We start from the raw sequence: 20741 nt of genomic DNA on the forward strand, positions 1-20741 counted from the left end.
CACCTGATTCTAATAATTACCTGGTTGATAAGCTGAAACAGCGAGGTTACAACTGAGGTTGGAGTAAAAACCTACAGGAGGGTAGCTCTCCAGGAACAGGGTCGGACACCCCTGGTTAGAAGCATAGATAGAGACAGATGGTAGATAGATCAGTGCTCTGCCAGAGAAATACCTGCTGCAGCTGCTGTCCTCATGATTCTCCTTCTGCCTCTCATTATTCACCCCCTCAGCCCACTCATGACTCAGCATCTATTCACCATCTCCTCTAACAAGAACATGCTCTGTGGACTGGACACACAGTAACTCAACTCTATAGATTGAATCTGATGAATCTCTTTAGTGGGTGTTGTGGAGGCATGCCAGTTTATCTGAGTGGCTATCAGCCCCAAAAATGTAATGGAACAGCACCTGTCGGAATGATGTGACAGGCACTCTCTCAACCCTTGAATGTATGGGAAATTAAATCACAAAGTTATTTGGGGATAGGTGACATAGCTGACATGACACAGTGACACCAGAAGGTATATCATCCGGAGGGATGTAACACACAGAGTCAACACAATGAGGGTCTCTGGGTAGAAAGCTATTTGAGTTCAGATGGAAACATCTTGTAATGTGGACAAACATTATAGCCACTGAGGCACCTCTGTGTTTGGATAACCTTTTCTCCTAAAATGCAGACAACATTCTGACGCTGTAAGGACGGAGTCCTCGACATTCCTGTGGAAGATAGACAGTGTCACACCCTGATCTGTTTCACCTGTCCTCGTTATTGTCTCCACTCCCTCCAGGTGTCGCTTGTTTTCCCCAGTGTATTTATCCCTGTGTTTACTGTCTCTCTGTGCCAGTTCATCTTGTATGTCCAAGTCAACCAGCGGTTTTTCCCGTTCTCCTGCTTTTGCTATTTCTCCTTCTTCTAGTCCTCCCGGTTTTGTTCTTTGCCTGTTTCTGGACTCTGTACCCGCCTACCTGACCATTCTGCCTGCCTTGACCTCGAGCCTGCCTGCCTCTCTGTACCTCCTGGACTCTGATCTGGTTTTGACCTTTTGCCTGTCCACGATCATTCTCTTGCCTACTCCTTTTTGATTATTAAACATCTAAAACTCCAACCATCTGCCTCCTGTGTCTACATCTGGGTCTCGCCTTGAGTTATGATACAGAGGTTGTTTAATTTCCTGTGGAAATCCTCCAAACGTACAGTCAGAAGTTTACATACACTTAGGTTGGAGTCATTAAAACTTGTTTTTCAACCACTCCACAAATGTATTTTTAACAAACTATAGTTTTGGCAAGTCGGTTAGGACATCTACTTTGTGCATGACACAAGTCATTTCTCCAACAATTGTTTACAGACAGATTATTTCACTTATAATTCACTGTATCACAAGTCCAGTGGGTCAGAAGTACATACACTAAGTTGACTGTGCCTTTAAACAGCTTGGAAAATTCCAGAAAATGATGTCATGGCTTTAGAAGCTTCTGAAAGGCTAATTGACATCATTTGAGTCTATTGGAGGTGTACCTGTGGATGTATTTCAAGGCCTACCTTCAAACTCATTGCCTCTTTGCTTGACATCATGGGAAAATCAAAAGAAATCAGCCAAGACTTCAGAAAAATAATTGTAGACCTCCACAAGTCTAGTTCATCCTTGGAAGCAATTTCCAAATGCCTGAAGGTACCACGTTCATCTGTACAAACAATAGTACGCAAGTATAAACACCATGGGACCACGCAGCCGCCATACCGCTCAGGAAGGAGACGCATTCTGTCTCCTAGAGATGAATGTACTTTGGTGCGAAAAGTGCAAATCAATCCCAGTACAACAGCAAAGGACCTTGTGAAGATGCTGGAGGAAACAGGTACAAACGTATCTATATCCACAGTAAAACAAGTCCTATATCGACATAACCTGAAAGGTCGCTCAGCAAGGAAGAAGCCACTGTTCCAAAACTGCCATAAAAAAGACAGACTACGGTTTGCAACTGCACATGGAGACAAAGATCATACTTTTTGGAGAAATGTCCTCTGGTCTGATGAAACAAATAGAACTGTTTGGCCATAATGACCATTGTTATGTTTGGAGGGAAAAGGGGGAGGCTTGCAAGCCGAAGAACACCATCCCAACCGTGAAGCACAGGGGTGGCAGTATCATGTTGTGGGGGTGCTTTGCTGCAGGAGGGACTGGTGCACTTCACAAAATAGATGGCATCATGAGGGTGGAAAATTATGTGGATATATTGAAGAAACATCTCAAGACATCAGTCAGATGTCACGCCCTGACCTTAGAGATCCTTTTTATGTCTCTATTTTGGTTTGGTCAGGGCGTGAGTTGGGGTGGGCATTCTATGTTTTGTGTTTCTATGATTTTCTATTTCTATGTTTTGGCCGGGTATGGTTCTCAATCAGGGACAGCTGTCTATCGTTGTCTCTGATTGGGAACCATACTTAGGTAGCTTTTTCCCCCACCGTTCTTGGTGGGAAGTTGACTTTGTTTAGGGCACATAGCCTTTGAGCTTCACGGTTTGTTTTGTATTGTTTATTGTTTTGTCGGCGTCATTTCTAAAATAAACAGAAAATGTAGACCAAGGCACGCTGCACCTTGGTCCTCTCCTTTCAACAGCCGTGACATCAGGGAGTTAAAGCTTGGTCGCAAATGGGTCTTCCATATGGACAATGACCACAAGCATACTTCCAAAGTTGTGGCAAAATGCTTAAGGACAACAAAGTCAAGGTATTGGAGTGGCCATCACAAAGCCCTGACCTCAATCCTATAGAAAATTTGTGGGCAGAACTGAAAAAGCGTGTGTGAGCAAGGAGGCCTACAAACCTGACTCAGTTACACCAGCTCTGTCAGGAGGAATGGGCCAAAATTCACCCAACCTATTGTGGAAGGCTACCCGAAACGTTTGACCTAAGTTTAACAATTTAAAGGCAATGCTACCAAATACTAATTGAGTGTGTATGTAAACTTCTGACCCACTGGGAATGTGATGAAAGAAATAAAAGCTGAAATAAATCACTCTCTACTATTATTCTGACATTTCACATTCTTAAAATAAAGTGGTGATTCTAACTGACCTAAGACAGGGAATTTTTACTAGGATTAAATGTCTGGAATTGTGAAAAACTGAGTTTAAATGTATTTGGCTAAGGTGTATGTAAACTTCCGACTTCAACTGTACCTTGAATTCCTAAACATCAATATCACTGGGAGGAATGACCCCTCCACTAATACCAACACCTCTTACCACCTCCATCTATATCTAACCAGTATTGCTGTGCTCCCCAATCTCTGAATGGGTTTGATTTCACAGCCCCGCTGCTGTAGGTTACACTGATATTTGAATGTGACAAGCCAACTTTATGTCTGTGTAGCCCCGGCATTACAAACAACCACGCTGTGAGTGGTCTCTGTCGCCAGCAGAGCGTATCCACTGTCTGCTGAACCAGCAGCCTGCCTGACGCCCCTAAATCTACCCACCCTGGGGACGACGCTTTGAGCCAGGGAGAGAGTGGGAGAGGGGTGAAGTGAGGACACACCGATTCTTTGTGTGCATGTGCATCATGAATAGCTCATGAATCCACTGCAAGTTTTAAAAGAGAAAAGGCATGTCGCAAACGGTGAAAACTGCCATCATGACAGCCACAGTGGATGGTTATAGATGAAACAGTCAGAGCACTCTCAGAAGGGATCAGAGGGACACGAGCTTGTATGTGTTGGTTACAAGTCTGGTCCTATAGCAACCCCCTCCCTCTCTGTGTCTCTGTCGTAGCTCTGTGCTCACTCCCTAAAAGCTCATTGTGCCTCAGCTCCATTCAGACTCACCCTGGTGGCCCATGGTATGAGGTGTTGTCAGTGTGAGGGGGCCTGTGGAGGCCTGGGGGTGACTCAGCCACACTGAAGGTCACCATTGGATACCCTTTAAGGTCACTGTGTTTACCTTACCAGCCCCATGTCCCTCTGACTAACAGACTGGACAGCCACGAGGGCAGCTGTCACTGCTGGACCCTGCGTCATGGGTACATTGCTCCCCAGCCCAAGCCCATAATTGATCAGAAGATAAAGAGCTTACATGGTTTTATTAAGCCCACAGATCTGGGACTGTGACCTCATGACAGATTTGAACAATGAGTCCCTGGAACAAATATAACTCTACGGATGATCATCTTTAAACTCAAATGATGGTTGGAATGATAAATCGTTCATGTTGGTCAACTTTCATCAGAGGACTGACTGGCTACCTGAATGTCTACCAGGTGTTATAGGCATGACCTTTTGTTATGTCACTATAGTGTGAACTGCTGTTGGTGACTAGTCAGTCTGGCACTGATAAATGAACATATCGTTCAGCGCTCCTATTTCTCTGACCTGTGGTGCTCTTTTTTCCCTCCCAGAGACACACTGTCTGTTTCTACTTGTATGCGTCTGATGAGAATAGCAAAACAGGAGGGATGATCGATGGTTGCTGAGTAGAACTGGCCAGGTTCCTGACTACACACCAGACTCCAGAGCTCCACAGGTCAAAGTTTGATTACTCTTCCTCTCTGTGACAGAGCTTTTCACTGGGTTTTCATGAGAATAACTTTCTATGAAACTCAGATGGTTATCATCCACATCATGTTGATTGTAACTGTGATCGCTTTGAATCGAAGCACCCAACACCGAGCTACATCAACTCAGATATACAGTACATGATCAGAATATGATTCACATCAGAGACCAATCGCGTTTTTCAAAATGGCAGCTGATTGTTGGTAGTCAGCGATAATGATGACCTCAGCCACTGATTCATCGATCCAGTCACTGATATAAAATGGTACGCTGGTCTCTACCTACTTCCTCTGTTTTCTCTTGTTCTAATATTCTCTCCTTGACACCTGCCTTACTCCCTCTCCACTGATGAAGAGTTAGGCATTCAAACTGTCATTTATCATCTTTAATTCTCTTCTAAAGCCAAATAAATAAATAAAGAGGATATTGACTTCAATTACCCGTCTGTGGGCCATTTATCAAAAGGCATTTCACACTCAGAGCACAGAGCCAGACACCCAATAAGCTAAAGTCATTCTGTAATACATATCAAAGCCTGATTCTCTATGGCTCATATGATCTCCACGTTCTCAGAAAGCCCGCTAGCTAAATGTCATTATGTGCATTGGGAAAGTTAGCTTTATTACATAGGATAGATACTTTATACCTACCACAAAATCATTCATTTAGTATACATTGTGTTATTATACTCACTATAGGGCTAATAATGATATTATCCAAATATTATCATATGAAAGAGAAATCTATTGGCTCCATACATTCATATCAATCAACTAACTGATCCAAACCCATTGCCTGGTGAAGTGAGCCAGTAGCTCCTCCATTCTGAACAGCCATCACATATTGATCAAACCATTGACTTTGTCTCTCTTGTTTCCATGCACAGAGGGCTGTCTGACTGTATCCATCTGTTCTGCCCATATACGCTCTGTCCCTGGCCGTTTCCTAGAGTACCAGTTTCACATACCCAGGGCGGGGCCAATGAAAATTGTTCTACCAATTTCACACTCTATTGGCTCATCTCTCTCCCTCTGTCCTGACTGTTGCTCTCATCTCTTATTCTCTCTCTCCTCTGACAGAGTCCTTCTCTCCCTCTCCCTCTGCAGCCATGGCACAGAGCCAAAGTATTACTCAGATTATTCAGAAATAAAACAAAAGTTTTTTTTCGACCCACAGGTCCTTGATTTGATCGATTAAATCAGCAATTCCAGCACAGTTTTTGTTTCCTCCCAATACAAGCCACCATTATCCTGGGCCTAACAAGAGGACAGGGTCAAATCAGTCCATACATTCATCAAGCTGTGGACGACTGAAAAACCCTTTCTGAAGGCTCAGGAAGGCTGATCTCAGTACAATCAAGCTGGCAGTCTCCTGCCATCAATTCAGAGTGAACAGTTCACTATAACCAGGGGAGAACCTATACCCCCACCAACGAAATACAACAGTTCAGATAATGGTTGGGCAGACACAAACATGTCCTTGGCCTTGTTGTCTATTGCTCCACACAGCATACAACAACTACGGGAATGAAAGAGATGGAAGGTGGCACACATAAACAACGCATTTTTTAATTTTTAATTTTACCTTTATTTAACCAGGTAGGCCAGTTGAGAACAAGTTCTCATTTACAACTGCGACCTGGCCAAGATAAAGCAAAGCAGTGCAACACAAACAACACAGGGTTACACATGGAATAAACAAACGTACAGTTAATAACACAATAGAATAATCTATATACAGTGTGTGCAAATGAAGTAAGATTAGGGAGGTAAGGCAATAAAGAGGCCATAGTGGTGAAATAATTACAATTTAGCAATTAAACACTGGAGTGATAGATGTGCAGAAGATGAATGTGCAAGTAGAGATACTGGGTGCAAAAGAGCAATAAATAAATAAATAACAATATGGGGATGAGGTAGTTGGGTGGGCTATTTACAGATGGGCTATGTACAGGTGCAATGATCTGTAAGCTGCTCTGACAGCTGATGCTTACAGTTAGTGAGGGAGATATGAGTCTCCAGCTTCAGTGATTTTTGCAATTCGTTCCAATCATTGGCAGCAGAGAACTGGAAGGAAAGGCGGCCAAATGAGGAGTTGGCTTTGGGGGTGACCAGTGAAATATACCTGCTGGAGCACGTGCTGCGGGTGGGTGCTACTATGGTGACCAGTGAGCTGAGATAAGGCGGGGCTTTACCTAGCAAAGACTTAAAGATGACCTGGAGCCAGTGGGTTTGGCGACAGATATGAAGCGAGGGCCAGCCAACGAGAGCATACAGGGTTGCAGTGGTGGGTAGTATATGGGGCTTTGGTGACAAAACGGGTGGCACTGTGATAGACTGCATCCAATTTGCTGAGTAGAGTTTGAGGCTATTTTGTAAATGACATCGCCGAAGTCAAGGATCGGTAGGATAGTTAGTTTTACGAGGGTATGTTTTGCAGCATGAGTGAAGGATGCTTTGCTGCGAAATAGGAAGCCGATTCTAGATTTAATTTTGGATTGGAGATGCTTAATGTGAGTCTGGAAGGAGAGTTTACAGTCTAACCAGACACCTAGGTATTTGTAGTTGTCCACATATTCTAAGTCAGAACGTCCAGATTAGTGATGCTAGGCAGGCGGGTGGGTGCGGAATCTAGTTTTACTTGCATTTAAGAGTAGTTGGAGGCCACGGAAGGAGAGTTGTATGGCATTGAAGCTCGTCTGGAGGTTTGTTAACACAGTGTCCAAAGAAGGGCCAGAAGTATACAGAATGGTGTCGTCTGCGTAGGTGTACATAGGTCTACATCTAGGGCTACATAGACAAACAACACTCTCCTCGTCTCCCCCCTGGGCCACGAGACAGACTGGGGATCCATTTTCCACTAATAATTTATTCCCAAGACGGATTCATCTACTCATTCCACACATTCCAGACCCCCCTCAGGCCACCCCTTTTACCCCCTCAACCTCTCCCCTCCTCCCTCAACTAGCCCCCTAATCTCTCAACATTCCCATCTACTCCCCAAAACATGTCCAAGCCTCTCTAATCTTGAAACGTAGGAGTACAGTGGAGCCCAAGTATGGATTGTAGTCTACTCCATTCCACGCTTCCTGCTGGACCACTCCAAATTCAAACAAGTCAAAGAGGCAGAGAAAATAATGGTTATATTCTGACTTCATGGGCTCTGTAGTTAGTGAAATATGATCACAGACTAGGGGAGGCAGGGTGAGAGCTGGTATGAGAAAACAGCCTCACCACCACTTCAACTGGATACAATACTCTTTTTCCACATCCTTCTTCCTGCTCTCTAAATTAGCTTCATTAAAAGAAGTCATAAAACCCTAACAAACGCAGTGCTAATTCTAGAGCCATGGTTACCACTTTGCACACATCAGAAATCCTGAGTGATGGCCAGTATTCTCCATAAACTCTAAGGGTATAGCACTACCCAGGCCTACCCACCCTGTACACAGACACAGACACTCATCAGTCATAGTAGAGCAGAGGCATGGATCATCTACTAGGACTGGTCATTAGAGCAGTAGCAATAGAAAGAGCTGTGGCCTGTTTACTCATATAGAGCAGTCAGGATGGATTCCAGGGGTACTTAAAGCCAGAGGAACAAAAGACTAAGTGTCTGTGTGAGAGTGTGTGAGGTCCCTGCCATGTCTGGGGTTTCTCACTGCTGTATTGTCAATGCTGCGACGCAGGGAGCCTAGCCCAATCTCAATAACCAATCCACACACACACACACACAAAACACACTCCCCGCCAGCCTGCATTTTCAGACGGGTGAACTGGTAAACACACAATTAGATCTGGCCAGTCCTCTCTGTACCTGCTCTGTGTAACTGTCACCTCTGGGCTTCTGAGCTGTTATGATAACCCACACTAACACTGTGGAGTGACTGGGCCAGAGGAATAGGCTGACATGCACCGTTCATTAAAGCAGTCACAACACAGTATGACTCAGGGAGGGAATCTGGTCATATATCCTGGTGGTAATGAAGAGCTCGCCAAGCCTGATGAATGTTGGAACGGAGACTGGGTCATTTCTCTCCTTTTTTAAACGTATTTTACCAGGTTTTGTCTCATTAAAATACCTACAAAGTGATATTTTGAGACCAGTTTGACACAAAGCTGAGAAGTGTGACAGATCAGAAGAAGACCCTCCAGTTCTGCCGGCTAGCAGTGCATTGTGGACTGCAGTCAATAATCAGTTATGACTGTTGGAATTCGGATGCCCATGGTTCCCCTCACCATCAACGCTGGGGTCCGGGGGCGAGGACATTCCTGTGATATCACAGAGGGTGGCCAGGCTTCCTGGCCCACAGCAACTGGTAGGGGTAAAGGGGAGGAGGTGAGGGGGCAGAGGGGGGAGGAGAGCTGTAGACTGCACCCTTCAAGGCCATGGAAACCCACTGACAGTAATGCATAGAGAGCAGCGTGGTGGGCCAGACATGGGCATGCAGTGGGCAAGGTAGGACGGCGTCAGTCAACTCGGATACACAGATGACGGCATTCTAGATGTGGTATTGTAGGCCGGAATGGAATGTGTTGCAGTAACTACTGTAGCTACAATAAATAGCTTCCCATCCTATGAGAGAGACTACTTTATTGGTTTGACTCAATTACAGTGGAAATTGAGATCATTGGCAGGAACGGAATAAGGGTCAGAAAGAAGGACTGTTCCCTGTGTAGTGGATATGACAGGGGAGGCTGTGTAAAGTGACCAGTGGGACTAGAGAGAGAGAGAGATCCTGCACATTAAAGGAAGGAAGTCATTGTTCTCCCTCACACCTAGCAAGGCTTCCTTCCTCCCACACCTAAGCCTGTTGACCCCCACAGAGGGTATCGGCCTCACACACACACACACACACACACACACACACACACACAAATGACTTCCTTCACACACACACACACACACACACACTTTGCTCATACCTCACAAAGCACATTTTCCACATGCTTCTGATGCGGGGTGAAATGAGAAACACCTGTGAATGTGTAACAGCAGTAACAGAGGCCCATCATGGGGTTCTAATGTAGCCCTGCTGCTGGTGTCAACATCCTAGGGCTTATTGGAAACTGGAATATAATGTCTCTATTCCACTGAATTCACCACAAGCTGCTCTGAGAGGAGATATAGAGGTACAGGAGAGTGGAATGAGAAGTCATGGTCTCACTTCAAAGGAGGAGTAGAGACGTATTACTGGTCAATGGAGGGTTAGGTGGGTCAGACAAAATAGAGACCCATGCAAGGGACCTGCATTAGAAATTATGTTTCTGAGCAGTGTTGTACACACACACACACACACACACACACACACACACACACACACACACACACACACACACACACACACACACACACACACACACACACACACACACACACACACACACACACACAGTGGGACAGACAGAACAATAGCAAGACTCAATGTTCCTTTTGGTTCACGAAGCCCATTGCCCTGACAGACATCCAGCAGCACCAAAATAGCAGGAGACACACACTCATGTTCTCAATGCTTAGGCTAGTCACAATAGAGAGGGGGAGCCGCCCTGCCCTGCTCCTGATACAGTCCCTGTTCAGACCCAATCCCTACGTCTGATACAGCTCATCCCTGTTTGGACCCATTCACTAACTCACAACAGAAAGCCATCACTGATTTAAACATGGATGCACCTCATGCTGTTTAGAATGCAGTCACCTGTAAAACAGACTGTTATTCATCCAAGCTCTTACCTACAGAGCCCAGTCTGGCAGAGCCCCACCCTACAGTCATCACTGTGAGAACTACAGAATGACTCAACCCTGTCTCCACTTTTAAATATGCTGAAAACAGGTTGAGTCCGAGCATAGAACACCTGCTGCCATCAGGGGTAATACTGTACACCCAGGTAGTTGATCTGAATTCCTTGAATTGCAGCTTCAGATATTCCAAGGGATCTATTGCAGTGTACCATGAGGCAAAATCATGCAGTCCAGCCCTGTCCGTATATCTACATTCTAAGTGTGTAGTCACTGCTACATTCTCCAGACAGCGATCCAAACACTCCCTACTTCCACAGAGATCCTCCATGTCAGAATGTATCACATTACCAAGTGACCTGGTTGTCAGTGTTCATCTGCCCACTTTCCATGTATGTCACTTTCAAATAGTCCCAAGACATATCCCATGCTCTCATTTTATGGAGCATATTTACATTCAGGCACTGCTGCTAGTTTATCCAGACAATCCAGGCCGTTTTCCACATTTCCCCAGAGGTCCACTAAATGTGTGTTTGTTGGAAAGAGTTGGTTGTGTACTGTCCTACATGTCCCTCCTTGCCCTCCAGCTCCAGGGAGGGAGGGAGGGAGTGAGGGGCAGCAGCTTCAGGTAACCTCATCTCCCTGGCTCAGACTGCAGCTATCCCAGCTATGTGTGACCAATGAAAACACTTCTAGACGGATGACGGTGGTTCTCGCTCTTCACCCACCCACCCAGCACCATGTCTCCAGTGGTGCCCTGCATGCCCAGACCGTGGGTGGATAGGTGGCATTGTGTGGCCACCCAAGACACAGGCCCCAGTACGAGATTGGACAGACCTGCAGCGCTGGGGAAGCTGCCATTCTACCAGAGGTGGTTGAGCTTCCCTCTCTACCCTTACGGAAAAAATACATGAATTTCACGTGAAGTGTTCCAAAAACACATTTCCATGTGATCTTATGTGAAGTTAATACGATAATGTGGCAACATGTGATAACATGAAACTACAATTGAAAACATGTGATCATGTGAAGTTTTCCAAAAAACATGTTTTCACATTAATACACGTGAAATTTCATGGAAAATAAGTTATAAGGTACTTATAACAGCCCGATAACCTCTAACATATAAAGTAATAAAGCACCTATGATAATAATTTATTTCATAACAGGACTGTCACTCATAGCCATGCATGTACATTTGAAGTCAGAAGTTTACATACACTTAGGTTGGAATCATTAAAACTCGTTTTTCAACAGCTCCACAAATTTCTTGTTAACAAACTATAGTTTTGGCAAGTCGATTAGGAAATCTACTTTGTGCATGACACAAGTCATTTTTCCAACAATTGTTTACAGACAGATTATTTCACTTCACAGAAGTTTACATACACTAAGTTGACTGTGCCTTTAAACAGCTTGGAAAATTCCAGAAAATTATGTCATGGCTTTAGAAGCTTCTGAAAGGCTAATTGACATCATTTGAGTCAATTGGAGGTGTACCTGTGGATGTATTTCAAGGCCTACCTTCAAACTCAGTGCCTCTTTGCTTGACATCATGGGAAAATCAAAAGAAATCAGCCAAGACTTCAGAAAACAAATTGTAGACCTCCATAAGCCTGGTTCATCCTTGGGAGCAATTTCCAAACGCCTGAAGGTACCACGTTCATCTGTACAAACAATAGTACGCAAGTACAAACACCATGGGACCACGCAGCCGTCATACCGCTCAGGAAGGAGACGCATTCTGTCTCCTAGAGATGAATGTACTTTGGTGCGAAAAGTGCAAATCAATCCCAGAACAACAGCAAAGGACCTTGTGAAGATGCTGGAGGAAACAGGTACAAACGTATCTATATGCACAGTAAAACGAGTCCTATATCGACATAACCTGAAAGGCCACTCAGCAAGGAAGAAGCCACTCCCCCAAAATCATTAAAAAAGCCAGACTTCGGTTTGCAACTGCACATGGGGACAAAGATCATACTTTTTGGAGAAATGTCCTCTGGTCTGATGAAACAAAAATAGAACTGTTTGGCCATAATGAACATCGTTATGTTTGGAGGAAAAAGGGGGATGCTTGTAAGCCAAAGAACACCATCCCAACCGTGACGCACGGGGGTGGCAGCATCATGTTGTGGGGGTGCTTTGCTGCAGGAGGGACTGGTGCACTTCACAAAATAGATGACTTCATGAGGATGGAAAATGATATGGATATATTGAAGAAACATCTCAAGACATCAGTCAGAAAGTTAAAGCTTGGTCGCAAATGGGTCTCCCATATGGACAATGACCACAAGCATACTTCCAAAGTTGTGGCAAAATGGCTGAAGGACAACAAAGTCAAGGTATTGGAGTGGCCATCACAAAGCCCTGACCTCAATCCTATAGAACATTTATGGGCAGAACTGAAAAAGTGTGTGCGAGCAAGGAGGCCTACAAACCTGACTCAGTTACACCAGCTCTGTAAGGAGGAATGGGCCAAAATTCACCCAACCTATTGTGGGAAGCTTGTGGAAGGCTACCCGAAATGTTTGACCCAAGTTAAACAATTTAAAGGCAATGCTACCAAATACTAATTGAGTGTATGTAAACTTCTGACCCAGTGGGAATGTGATGAAAGAAATAAAAGCTGAAATAAATCATTCTCTCTACTATTATTCTGACATTTCACATTCTTAAAATAAAGTGGTGATTCTAACTGACCTAAGACAGGGAATTTTTACTCGGATTAAATGTCAGGAATTGTGTAGAACTGAGTTTAAATGTATTTGACTAAGGTATATGTATGTAAACTTCTGACTTCAACTATATGTTGAGCAAACTCCCCACATCGTCAAGGGCTTTCATGGGGTCTCCATTCAACCCCGGTCTGTAATCTCAGACTCTGATCCCTCCCACCAGTGAAACCTCTAAAAACCAGTGAACTGAGGATAACATGTTCATGTCTCTGGTTTATTAAGGGTGCATTCTTTCCCCCTATTGGAGACTCAACAGTTCATGGCTGTCTGAGATCAGAGATCTATGACAAGAGCCCGCCAACAGAAATACCATTTTATACTGAATGAACTCCACAGCTGTCTGCCATTAGGGGAGCATCTGCCAACATGTGTCTATATGAGTGGGATTGTGTGTGTGTGTACACTGCCATTTGTCTGAAACTCTAGTACATTCACCAAGGAACACAGAGTTATTTTCACTATAGAGAGAGGGTCCCTAACAGACACACCCCTATCTCCCCTGGGGTGCCCCCCTTCCACCATACCCCCGTCCCGCCTGGCCCTTCACACATGTCCTGTCACTCAGACCTGACCTCTTCCCTGCAGTCAACACTCTCTGCCCCAACACAAGACCCCCTATTCCTAGGGAAGAGCCCTGTCGGTCCGGGCCTCCCCATACTGCACCCTGGCCCCTTCTCCAGGCAACACAAAGCCCCCATTGTGAGGCACAATACAGGCCACCCCATTTCTCTCCCGTCTGCTCTGGAGTGCAGGAGCACGTCCAGACCTACATGTCAGCAGCAGGGCGTGCTTCGGCTAGGGGGTCAGAGCAGAGAGAGGGAGCCTCGTCTGTAGCAGTTCCTAAGACTCAAACATGTGTCGGAGAGAGACAGAGAGTGTTAAACACAAACAAATGACCTGAGGAAAAGGCTACAGCCCATAATAAGCACCTAGAACTATTCAAGCTCTGCTCCTGCTGACAGCTTAGGTGCAGTGAGGCCTCGGTACGGTTCGGTTGACTAACCCCCTGACTGAAGCCAGAGGGCCAGAGACAGGGACGCTGTTACTGTAAATGAGGGAAGAAGAGAATAGGACTGGAGAGAGAGGGATGGTCATTGTTTGAGGCAGAAAATAAACTGTAGAATGGTCTGTGAACCTTCCATAGCAATGCTAGAGCCATAGTCTGGGCTGAAGTCAGAAGTCACAGTCCTCCTGTGTTCTCCTCACAAAGCAGGAAAAGGAAGGAACCACGTTGGGGAAAGAGACCGCACAAAGCCACCCGGTCGTATTTTTCAGTTAACAGTGCCATAAGTGAAAGGGTCCCAGAAAAGCCCTGGCGGGATGAGTGGAATTTTTCCTTCAACGTCCTCTGAGCAAGATCATTTTGGAAAGAAGGGGAGAAAAAAAAGACAGAACAAAATAAGGAATGAAAGAAAAGAAGAGTGGAAATGAGATAGGTTGGCTTGTTTAGTTCCTGAGAGCAGAAGAAAGAGAGCCATTACAGAACAGTGGGAGATCCCTAAAAGCCTGAAATGGCTTTTGAAACATCAATAGAGGCAGTCTTTCCACTCCCAAATGAAATAATCTGTATAACACACTGTAAGCACTACGCAGATCATAAGTTATTCAACTGTGCAAGATACAATATACTGTCAATATAAGGTCAGCTACTCAGAAAGTGAGCTGACACACTGTAACTCCTCTGTGTGATGTGCCAGTGCGGGAATGTTATTTTGGTCACACTCATATCCATAGTGAGGCATCCCTCTTCAGGCAGCCGGACAGTCTGCACTCCGCAGTGATCTGAGGGCCATGACACTACCACAATGACTCAGTACTTAGCATGCTGCGGATCGCTAAGACAAGGGATGACCTCATTCCACAGTAGACCCCCTAGGGAGTGTACACAATGACCACTATGTGGCAGGACTGTGGGCAGTGGGGCAATGAGAGGGGTAGATTTGACATGGGGCCCCAATTCAAACACCTCTCATGTTGAAACTGAAAAGCAGGCTGGCCACAATGGGTGAGGGCTCTGTGCAGGGACTTAGCCTATATTTAGTTCATGGAAAGTATGATGAGGGGGGGGGTGATCGTCACAAGGGTTTCATGGCTATCACTGGTTAAGACACCATAATATGGGGTTGGGGGTCACAAAAGGAAGTAAGTGATGAGACGTTGGGTGAGGTGGGGGGATAGAGGTGTTGGAGTTGGACCAACCAGTAAAGCACTTGACCTACTGTATACGTGTGGCCACTGGCCAATATCATAACACTACTCAACAGAACTAAGAACCAGGAAGGATTACTGCTCATCGCTTCAAGCTCTGGCTAAAAAAAAATACAGACACAGACAGTACCAGTCAAAAGTTAGGACACACCTACTCATTCTAGGGTTTTACTTTATTTTTACTATTTTCTACATTGTAGAATAATAGTGAAGACATCAAAACTATGAAATGACACATGGAATCATGTAATAACCAAAACAAAGTGTTAAACAAATTATTCAAAGTAGCCACCCTTTGCCTTGATGACAGCTTTGCACCCTCTTGGCATTCTCTCAACCAGCTTCATGAGGTAGTCACCTGGAATGCATTTCAATTAACAAGTGTGCCTTGTTAAAAGTTAATTTGTGGAATTTCTTTGTGTTCAGTTGTGTTGTGACAAGGTATGGGTGGTATACAGAAGATAGCACTATTTGGTAAAATACCACGTCCATATTATGGCAAGAACAGCTCAAATAAGCAAAGAGACATTTCAAGAACTTTGAACAGTTCTTCAAGTGCAGTCGCAAAAACCATCAAGTGCTATGATGAAACTGGCTCTCATGAGGAAAGGAAGACCCATAGTCACCTCTGCTGCAGAGGATAAGTTAATTAGAGTTACCAGCCTCAGAAATTGCATTCTAAATAAATGCTTCACAGTTCAAGTAACAGACATCTCAACATCAACTGTTCAGAGGAGACTGCGTGAAAATCAGGCCTTCATGGTCGAATTGCTGCAAAGAAACCACTATTAAAGGACACCAATAAGATGAAGAGACTTGCTTGGGCCAAGAAACATGAGCAATGGACATTAGACCGGTGGAAATCTGTCCTTTGGTCTGATGAGTCCAAATTTGAGATTTCTGGTTCCAACCGCTGTGTCTTTGTAAGACGCAGAGTAGGTGAACGAATGATCTCTGCATGTGTGGTTCCCACCTTGAAGCATGGAGGAGGAGGTGTGATGGTGCTTTGCTGGTGACATTGTTGTGATTTATTTAGAATTGAAGGCACACTTAACCAGCATGGCTACCACAGCATTATGCAGCGATACGCCATCCCATCTGGTTTGCGCTTAGTGGGAGTATCATTTGTTTTTCAACAGGACAATGATGTGGCTGTGTAAGGGCTATTTGACCAAGAAGGAGAGTGATGGAGTGTTGCATCAGATGACCTTGCCTCCACAATCACCCGACCTCAACCCAATTGAGATGAAGGAAAAGCAGCCAACAAGTGCTCAGTATATGTGGAAACTGACTGGGAACAAGACTGTTGGAAAAGCATTCCAGGTGAAGCTGGTTGAAAGAATGCCAAAAGTGTACAAAACTGTCATTAAGGGAAAGGGTGGCTACTGTGAAGAATCTAAATTCTAAATTACACTTTTTGGGTTACTCCATGAGTTTATATTTTATTTCCAAGTTTTGATGTCTTTACTATTATTCTACAATGTAGAAAATAGTAAAAATAAAGAAAAATGTATAGATTCTAACTCAGGGACGAGGCTGCTAAGGGGGCATGTGTCCAGCACCCTTCCCGGTACAAAGAGAATAGCGCAGCTTCTTCCTGAAGATGAAAAGACCTGAGATTCTTTCTCTTCCTGTAGCTCTGAGCTGCAGCAGCAGTGATAGTGACAGCAGTACTGTAGGGTGGAAGACTAAGAGCCAGAACAGCCAGAGCAGCAGGCCACAGTTCTGGATATATCCAGTTAGGGCCAGCCTGAGGAGCTGTAATGACAGAGAGGCTCCAGGCTCCATCAAATCTAACTTAGCTGAGGAGGCAAAACCAGACCCACAGAGACTGTACTGTTCAGAAGGCTGACGTTACTCTGAACTCATTGAAACTGAACACACACTGTATCTATTGAAAAGTGTCCCTTTCCAAGGAGCCAGAGATAGATGGAATTTCTCACCGAAGGAGGAAGATTAACAGTGAGTCGTGCATTTCCCTAGGATCACAGGTTGAGTTAATAGCATCCTAAGTCTTGATCCTGGGCTCACACTCTCCAAATCCCTCAGTCAGTGGCCATCAATGTTAACAGGCTGAACTTTCACCTCTAATTAAACTGGTTCTTATCTGCAAAGGAGCCAGTGAGGTCTTGGTCCCTACCTGGGATACAGGACAGTCGGCAGGGCAGTGGACGACCCTTAACACACTGCAGGTGGCCATTAAGGAAGGCTAATTATGAGCGCCAAGTGGTTTTTGATTTAACGCAAACAAATACATGCCAGGGTCTGAAATTGAGGCATTCATGTTTTGCAGACAATGTACATAACTTGCAGATAGACAGTACTCTTTGTGGTTTGTGAAACTACAAGCCTATTGTTGAGCTTTTACACATTAGGTAGTCTGTAAGTGGTACAGTATAGTCTGTCTGTCTTAGTAGATCCACATCAATAAGTAGTCTGTCAGACCACTATGGCTAGCAGAGGCAGGGTGGCAGCTCAACCATGACTAATGATGCCACTGCCTCCCTGACTCTGGAACCTTTCACACATTAATCTCCTGGATTATGCAGCAAAACCCACACAATCCACAACTCAGTAGGGCACCTGCCAGTCACACTTTATGCATGTTGCGTCGCAGCAAAAGAGAGAGACGGAAACAGACCACTGAGGAAGGAGCTATACCTCCCAAACACTGCATAAAACAGAGTGAGAGAGGAGGTTTACCTTGGAGCATGCAGCGGTATGCTGACTCTGAAATGGCGTAGATGTGTGGTGGCATCTCATGACGCTTCTTCCCTCTGTACATCTCTATGATGTTCTCTGAGTAGATGGGAAGGTTTTTGTAGGGGTTTATCACCACACAGAACAGCCCAGAGTAAGTCTATGGGGGGAGAGAGAAACAAAACACAAATACAGTAAATCCACAAAATAAGAGTACGTTATGAATGCAGATTTTATCTCTAGAAGAGGTTAATATGGGACCGAAGGTTTTTCAAGAGGAGTTTCCATTGTACTGTGATCTAGGGGGATAAACACTTGTTAGTCTGAGAAGTGATCAACTCTCTCTATGTGGTTGAACTCAATCATCATACATAATTCAAAATAATTACTCAATCATAATTTTCTAACTCTAGAGGGGCTCTGAAGTGGTCTGCAAAACGTCAGTGCAATTGAGCGGTCATCATTATGCTACATTTTGGTCCCTTACGTCACCATAGTGGGCAGACTGAGCATGCAATGGCATAGAGGCAATAGTAGAAAACAGATCAAGTGAGAGAAATAGTTGTGGGAAAGGCAGTCAAATGGTAGACTAGCTTATCATGAACTATCCAGTTGATTGTAAGATCTGGCGGCTCCTTACAGTGACGCCTCCCCATTAAACAGTTTGAACTCCACAGCCATAGTGAGTGCCTCCTTATCAAGCCCTGTGGTTAATGTTCTGAGAAATGACAGAGGCCTTGGTGGGACATTAGCTCATTCTCATGTGACTGGGGCTTGACATTCCCACTAAAGAGTGGAATGATCCCTCCCTACCCTCACACACACACACATTCACCACTGCCATGCTAGAATAATACAATAACACATATTTTCCAACATGTCATCAGTGGAAAATCAAATGGATGACCTACGATCAAGATTATACTACCAACGGGATATTAAAAACTGTAATATCTTATGTTTCACCGAGTCGTGGCTGAACGATGAAAAGGATAATATAGAGCTGGTGGGATGCACCGGCAGGACAGAGAAGCTACGTCTGGTAAGACGAGGCGCGGGGGTGTGTGTCTATTTGTCAATAACAGCTGCTGGTGCGCAATGTCAAATATTAAAGAAGTCTCGAGGTATTGCTCACCTGAGGTAGAGTACCTTATGATAAACTGTAGACCACACTATCTACCAAGAGAGTTCTCATCTATATTATTCGTAGCCGTCTATTTACCACCACAAACCGATGCTGGCACTAAGACCGCACTCAACCAGCTGTATAAGGCCATAAGCAAACAAGAAAATGCTCATCCGGAAGCGGCGCTCCTAGTGGGCGGGTACTTTAATGCAGGCAAACTTAAATTCGTTTTACCTCATTTCTACCAGCATGTCACATGTGCAACCAGAGGGGGGAAAAAACTCTAGACCACCTTTACTCCATACACAGAGATGCATACAAAGCTATCCCCCGCCTTCCATTTGGCAAATCTGACCATCATTCTATCTTCCTGATTCCTGCTTACAAGCAAAAACTAAAGCAGGAAGTACCAGTGACTCGCTTAATACGGAAGTGGTCAGATGACGCGGATACTATGATACAGGACTGTTTTTCTAGCGCAGACTGGAATATGTTCCGGGATTCATCAAATGGCATTGAGAAGTACACCACCTCAGTCATCGGCTTCCTCAATAAGTGCATCGACAACGTCATCCCCACAGTGACCGTATGTACATATCCCAACCAGAAGCCATGGATTACAGGCAACATCCGCACTGAGCTAAAGGCTAGAGCTGCCGCTTTCAAGGAGCTGGACACTAATCCGGACGCTTATAAGAAATCCCGCTATGCCCCCAGATGAACCATCAAACAAGCAAAGCGTCAATACAGGATTAAGATTGAATCCTACTACACCGGCTCTGACGCTCGTCGGATGTGGCAGGGCTTGAAAACTATTACGGACTACAAAGGGAAACCCAGCCGCGAACTGCCTAGTGACACGAGCCTACCAGATGAGCTAAATACCTTTTATGCTCGCTTCAAAGCAAGCAACATTGAAGCATGCATGAGAGCACCAGCTGTCTGGATGACTGTGTGATGACGCTCTTGGTAGCCGATGTGAGCAAGACCTTTAAACAGGTCAACATTCACAAAGCCGCGGGGCCAGACTGATTAACAGGACGTGTACTCAAAGCATGCTCGGATCAACTGGCAAGTGTCTTCACTGACATTTTCAACCTCTCCCTGACCGAGTCTGTAATACCGACATGTTTCAAGCAGACCACCATAGTCCCTGTGACCAAGGAAATTAAGGTAACCTGCCTAAATGATTACCGCCCCGTAGCACCCACGTCAGTAGCCATGAAGTGCTTTGAAAGGCTGGTCATGGCTCACATCGACAGCATCCTCCCGGATACCCTAGACCCACTCCAATTCACACACTGAAAAGATTTGGTATGGGTCCCCAGATCCTCAAAAAGTTATATAGCTGCACCATGGAGGTCATCCTGACGGGTTGCATCACCACCTGGTATGGTAACTGCTCGGCAGCTGACCGTAAGGCGCTACAGAGGGTAGTGCGTACGGCCCAGTACATCACTGGGGCCAAGCTTCCTGCCATCCAGGATCTCTATACTAGGCGGTGTCAGAGGAAGACTCCAGTCACCCAAGTCATAGACTGTATTCTCTGCTACCACACGGCAAGCGGTACTGGAACGCCAAGTCTAGGACCAAAAGGCTCCTTAACAGCTTCTACCCCCAAGCCATAAGACAGCTGAACAATTAACCAAATGGCCACCGGATTATTTACATTAACCCCCC

The 20741-nt window shown here is 45.0% G+C and overlaps 1 protein-coding gene across 5 annotated transcripts in view; it reads right to left on the minus strand.

Moving 5' to 3' along the window:
- The window catches only part of LOC120046403 (myosin-10-like), a 61770-nt gene that overhangs the window by 29053 nt on the left and 11976 nt on the right, over nucleotides 1-20741 (minus strand). For all 5 annotated transcript variants that reach the window (XM_038991608.1, XM_038991607.1, XM_038991605.1 and 2 more), the window contains exon 2: nucleotides 17939-18095. In XM_038991608.1, coding sequence (XP_038847536.1) covers nucleotides 17939-18095 — 157 coding nt within the window. The remainder of the gene's footprint in view (nucleotides 1-17938; nucleotides 18096-20741) is intronic.

This window comes from Salvelinus namaycush, chromosome 4, assembly GCF_016432855.1.
Source record: "Salvelinus namaycush isolate Seneca chromosome 4, SaNama_1.0, whole genome shotgun sequence".
In the NCBI taxonomy this organism is placed as follows: Eukaryota; Metazoa; Chordata; class Actinopteri; order Salmoniformes; family Salmonidae; genus Salvelinus; species Salvelinus namaycush.